This window comes from Cyrtonyx montezumae, unplaced genomic scaffold (genome assembly GCF_038088225.1).
Source record: "Cyrtonyx montezumae isolate F1298 unplaced genomic scaffold, pur_monq_1.0 scaffold_266, whole genome shotgun sequence".
NCBI lineage: Eukaryota > Metazoa > Chordata > Aves > Galliformes > Odontophoridae > Cyrtonyx > Cyrtonyx montezumae.
The window spans coordinates 2,151-7,864 of record NW_027072010.1 but is presented as its reverse complement, the minus strand read 5'-3'; the positions used below and the strand labels follow the sequence as shown (position 1 = coordinate 7,864).

Genomic DNA, 5,714 nt, shown 5'->3' with positions numbered 1-5,714 from the left:
CTCATAGTTCTACTCATGGCTCTACTCATAGTTCTACTCTGGGCTCTACTCCTTACTCATAGCTCTACTCTTAGCTTTGCTCTTGACTACTCCTAGTTCTGCTCTTGGCTCTGCTCCTTACTCACAGCTCTACTCCTCGTTCTACTCTTGGCTCTGCTCCTTACTCACAGCTCTACTCCTAGTTCTGCTCTTGGCTCTACTCTTTACTCACAGCTCTACTCCTCGTTCTACTCTTAGCTCTGCTCCTTACTCATGCCTCTACTCCTAGTTCTACTCTTGGCCCTACTTACTCATGGCTCTACTCCTAGTTCTACTCTGGGCTCTACTCCTTTCTCATAGCTCTACTCTTAGCTTTGCTCTTGACTACTCCTAGTTCTACTCTTGGCTCTGCTCCTTACTCATGCCTCTACTCCTAGTTCTACTCTTGGCTCTACTTACTCATTTCTCTACTCCTAGTTCTGCTCTTGGCTCTACTCTTTACTCATGGCTCCACTCCTAGTTCTACTCTTGACTACTCCTAGTTCTACTCTTGGCTCTACTCCTTACTCATGGCTCTACTCTTAGCTTTGCTCTTGGCTCTACTCGTAGTACTACTCCTAGCTCTACTCTTTCCTCCTGGCTCTACTCGTAGCTCTTCTCACAGTGCTGCTCTTGGCTCAGGATGAGCCCTTAGCTGCACACCGACTCTACTCTTAGTTCCACTCCCGGCCCTATTTCTGTCTCCGCTCCTCTCGTCTCTACTCCTAGTCCTACTCATGCCCCATCTCCATCTCTGCTGTCTACTCTCAGTTCTCGTCCTGCCTCTGCTCTTATTCCTACTCCTCGCCCTACTCCTGGCTCAGCTCCTGCTTCCACAGCTGGCCCTATTCCTCGCTCTACTCTTAGTTTTACTCATAGTTCTACTCCAGACCCTCCTACTGTCTCAACTCTTGGCCTTACTCTTGATCCTACTCCTGGCCTTACTCTTGGCTCTACTCTTGGCTCTTCCTGGCCCTCCTCCGGGCCCTACTCTTAGCTCTACTCATAGATCTACTCTTAGCTCTACTCATAGCTCTACTCTTAGCTCTACTCATAGCTCTACTCATAGCTCTACTCTTAGCTCTACTCATAGTTCTACTCCTGGCTCCACTCTCATTCTACTCCCGGTTCTTCTCTTGCTCCGAGTTGCACTCACGGCTTTAGCTCTGCTCTTTGCCGTGCTCACGGCTTTACTCCTTGGCTTTACTCTCAACTCAGAGCTTTACACCAGGCTCTCCTCCAAGCTCTACTCGTGGCTCCGCTCATTTCACTCTCGGCTCCGTTCCTTCTTGGCTTTAATTGGTTCTAGCTGTGCTCCTTGACTCTACTCCCAGCTCTGCTCTCACTTTACTCCTGGCTTTACTCCTTGCCTCTACTCCTGGCTTTACTCTTTCATCTGCTCTCACTTTACTCCTGGCTCTACTCTTCACTCTGCTTACTTTACTCCTGGCCCTACTCCTGGCCCTACTCCTGGCTCTGCTCTCACTTTACTCCTGGCTCTACTCCTGGCTCTACTCTTCACTCTGCTTTTACTTTACTCCTGGCTCTACTCTTTGTTCTGCTCTCACTTTACTCGTGGCTCTACTCCTGGCTCTACTCTATGTTCTGCCCTCACTTTACTCCTGGCCCTACTCCTGGCTCTGCTCTCACTTTACTCGTGGCTGTACTCCTGGCTCCACTCTTCACTCTGCTTTTACTTTACTCCTGGCCCTACTCCTGGCTCTGCTCTCACTTTACTCCTGGCTGTACTCCTGGCTCCACTCTTCACTCTGCTTTTACTTTACTCCTGGCCCTACTCCTGGCTCTGCTCTCACTTTACTCCTGGCTGTACTCCTGGCTCCACTCTTCACTCTGCTCTCACTTTACTCCTGGCCCTACTCTTTGTTCTGCTCTCACTTTACTCCTGGCTCTACTCTTTGTTCTGCTCTCACTTTACTCCTGGCCCTACTCTTTGTTCTGCTCTCACTTTACTCCTGGCTCTACTCCTGGCTCTACTCTTTATTCTGCCCTCACTTTACTCCCAGCTCTGCTCTCACTTTGCTCCTGGCTTTACTCCTTGCCTCTGCTTACTTTACTCCTGTCTGTACTCCTGGCCCTACTCCTGGCTCTGCTCTCACTTTACTCCTGGCTCTACTCTTCACTCTGCTCTCACTTTACTCCTGACTCCACTCTAGCTCTGCTCTCACTTTACTCCTGGCTCTACTCCTGGCTCTACTCTTCACTCTGCTCTCACTTTGCTCCTGTCTGTACTCCTGGCTCCACTCTTAGCTCTGCTCTCACTTTACTCCTGGTTGTATTCCTGGTTATACTCTTGGCTCTGCTTTCACTTTACTCCTGGCTCCACTCTTTGTTCTGCTCTCACTTTACTCCTGGCTCTACTCTTCACTCTGCTCTTATTTTACTCCTGACTCCACTCTTAGCTCTGCTCTCACTTTACTCCTGGCTCTACTCCTGGCTCTACTCTTCACTCTGCTCTCACTTTGCTCCTGTCTGTACTCCTGGCTCCACTCTTAGCTCTGCTCTCACTTTACTCCTGGTTGTATTCCTGGTTATACTCTTGGCTCTGCTTTCACTTTACTCCTGGCTCCACTCTTTGTTCTGCTCTCACTTTACTCCTGGCTCTACTCTTCACTCTGCTCTTATTTTACTCCTGACTCCACTCTTAGCTCTGCTCTCACTTTACTCCTGGCTCTACTCCTGGCTCTACTCTTCACTCTGCTCCCACTTTACTCCTGGCCCTACTCTTAGCTCTGCTCTCACTTTACTCCTGGCTCTACTCTTCACTCTGCTCCCACTTTACTCCTGGCCCTACTCTTTGTTCTGCTCTCACTTTACTCCTGGCTCTACTCTTCACTCTGCTCCCACTTTACTCCTGGCCCTACTCCTGGCTCTGCTCTCACTTTACTCCCACATCTACTCCTGGTCCTACTCCTTCCTTGGCTTTTTCCCTTTACTTTTGCAGCCCTCCCCCCCCCACCTCTCCTCGCAGCGTTTCGCCTCTACCCGATGCTCTCTGCTCCGCTCTCGGCTCTGTCGGCTCCGGGCCCCCCACCCCCCCTTTCTCCCCTCCCCCTCTCCCCACTCCCTGCTGTATTTTTAGCCCCCCACGCAGCCCCACGTATTTTTAGCAGCAGCTGCCCGGGGAAAACCACGGGAGGAATGCGGCCTTAAGGTGGAAGCGCGGAGTGACGGCCCCGCTCCTCCTCACGGTCCTGACCCACAGCGCTGCGTTGGGGGGGGAGGAGAGGGGGAGGGGGGGGAGGGGAACAGCTGTGGGGCGCGTGGATCGGGGCCGCCGGGCGCTCACTGCTGGGATCCCCCTAACGCCACGAGGACCCCCACAGGGCCGGGACCGCCCTTAAGGCCCCACAGCCGCGCCAGGAATGCCATACTGGGATGAGCTGCGCAGCGGGACGGCAGCGCCCTACAGCAGCTGTGGGGTGGCCCCATGGCGGCCCCCAACCACGAGCGGTCCCCATGCCGTCAGCGACCCCAAAGCTGTGAGCAGTCCCAGACCCCAAAGCCGTGAGCGACCCCAGACCCCAAAGCTGTGAGCGAACCCAAAGCTGTGAGCAGCCCCAGACCCCAAAGCCATGAGCAGTTCCAGACCCCAAAGCTGTGAGCAGTCCCAGACCCCAAAGCTGTGAGCAGTCCCAGACCCCAAAGCCGTGAGCAGTCCCAGACCCCAAAGCTGTGAGCGACCCCAAAGCTGTGAGCAGCCCCAGACCCCAAAGCCGTGAGTGACCCCAAAGCCGTGAGCAGCCCCAGACCCCAAAGCCGTGAGTGACCCCAAAGCTGTGAGCAGCCCCAGACCCCAAAGTTCTGATACCCCAAAACCACGAGTTCTCCCAGACCCCAAAGCCGTGAGCGACCCCAAAGCCATGAGTAACCCCAAAACCACGACTGACCCCAAAACCATGAGAGCTCCCAGATCCTAAACCTGAGAGCAACCTCAGATCACAAAGCTGTAAGAACCCAAAGCAAAGCTGTGAATGATGCCAAACCCCAAAGCTGTGAGCAGCCCCAGACCCCAAAGCTGTGAGTGACCCCAAAGCTGTGTGTTCCCAGACCCCAAAGCCGGGAGAGACCCCAAAGTTGTGAGTGTTAAGCCAGGAAAACCGGGTCGATTTCCGCCAAATTCCATGGAGAAACTCGAAGGGAAAGCACCAAAACTGCCCCAGTTTCCCCAAAACCGCACTGATTTCCCCCAAAACTGCACCAATTTCCCCCAGAACTGCACCAATTTCCCCAAATTTGGACCAATTTCCCCAAAATTGCACCAATTCCCCTCAAAATTGGACCATTTCCGCCAAAACTGCTCCAATTTCCCCAAACATTCCTTCAGTTTCCCCCAAAACTGCACCAATTTCGCCCAAAATTGCCCCAATTTGCCCCAAAACTGCCCCAATTTCCCCCAAAACTGCTCCAATTTCCCCAAAAATTCCTTCAGTTTCCCCCAAAACTGCCCCAATTTCCCCCAAAACTGCACCAGTTTCCCCCAAAACTGCCCCAATTTCCCCCAAAATTGGAACAATTATCCCCAAAACTGCTCCAATTTCCCCAAAAATTCCTTCAGTTTCCCCCAAAACTGCCCCAATTTCCCCCAAAATTGGAACAATTTCCCCCAAAACTGCTCCAATTTCCCCAAAAATTCCTTCAGTTTCCCCCAAAACTGCCCCAATTTCCCCTAAATTGCCCCAATTTCCCTTAAAACTGCCCCAATTTCCCCCAAAACTGCACCAATTTCCACCAAATTGCCCCAATTTCCCCCAAAATTGCACCAGATTCCCAAAAATTCCTTCAGTTTCCCCCAAAACTGCACCAATTTCCCCCAAAATTGACCCAATTTCCCCCAAAACTGCCCCAATTTCCCCAAATTTGGACCAATTTCCCCCAAACTGCCCAATTTCCCCAAAACTGCAATAATTTCCCCCAAACTGCCCCAATTTCCCCCAGATATCTGAGAGCACACCAAAATTCCTACACGTTTTACCAAAATCACAACTATTTTTACCAAAATTCCAACTTTTTTCCATCAAAATTCCACCATTTAATTAAAAAAATGCAGGTTCCAGGTGGATTTATGGAGCCCAACCTACGAAAATCACATCACTTCTGATGGGAATTGCATCATTTGGACCAAAAGAAGTCCAGGCGGATTCCCGAGAGCACGACACCAAAATCCCAACAGCTTTAACCAAAAATACAACTTCTTCCACCAAAATCTGACAGCTTTGTTACCAAAATTCCCTATTTTTCACTGAAATTCCTACATTTTTTCAACAAAATCCCAACATCCATCCCCAAATCCCAACATCCATCCCCAAATCCTGACATTTATCCCCAAATCCCGACATCCATCCCCAAATCCCAACATCCATCCCTCAAATCCCAACATCCATCCCCAAATCCCGACATTTATCCCCAAATCCCGACATCCATCCCCAAATCCCAAAATTCATCCCAAATCCCGACATTCATCCCAAATCCCGACATTCATCCCCCAAATCCCGACATCCATCCCCAAATCCCGACATTCATCCCCCAAATCCCGACATTTATCCCCAAATCCCGACATCCATCCCCAAATCCCGACATCCATCCCCAAATCCTGACATCCATCCCCAAATCCCGACATCCATCCCAAATCCTGACATCCATCCCCAAATCCCGACATTCATCCCCAAATCCCGACA

General features: G+C 51.2%; 1 protein-coding gene across 1 annotated transcript; it reads right to left on the bottom strand.

The window, feature by feature from the left end:
* Positions 1 to 637: 637 nt before the first annotated feature.
* LOC136051184 (testis-specific H1 histone-like) lies at positions 638 to 2,838 on the bottom strand (the record flags this gene model as incomplete). Its single annotated transcript, XM_065740512.1, has 9 exons — positions 638 to 827; positions 976 to 1,136; positions 1,365 to 1,503; positions 1,541 to 1,569; positions 1,616 to 1,661; positions 1,705 to 1,745; positions 1,798 to 1,822; positions 2,674 to 2,731; positions 2,819 to 2,838. Coding segments are annotated over 9 exons (709 nt in total), but the record flags the coding sequence as incomplete, so codon positions are not given.
* Positions 2,839 to 5,714: the final 2,876 nt, after the last annotated feature.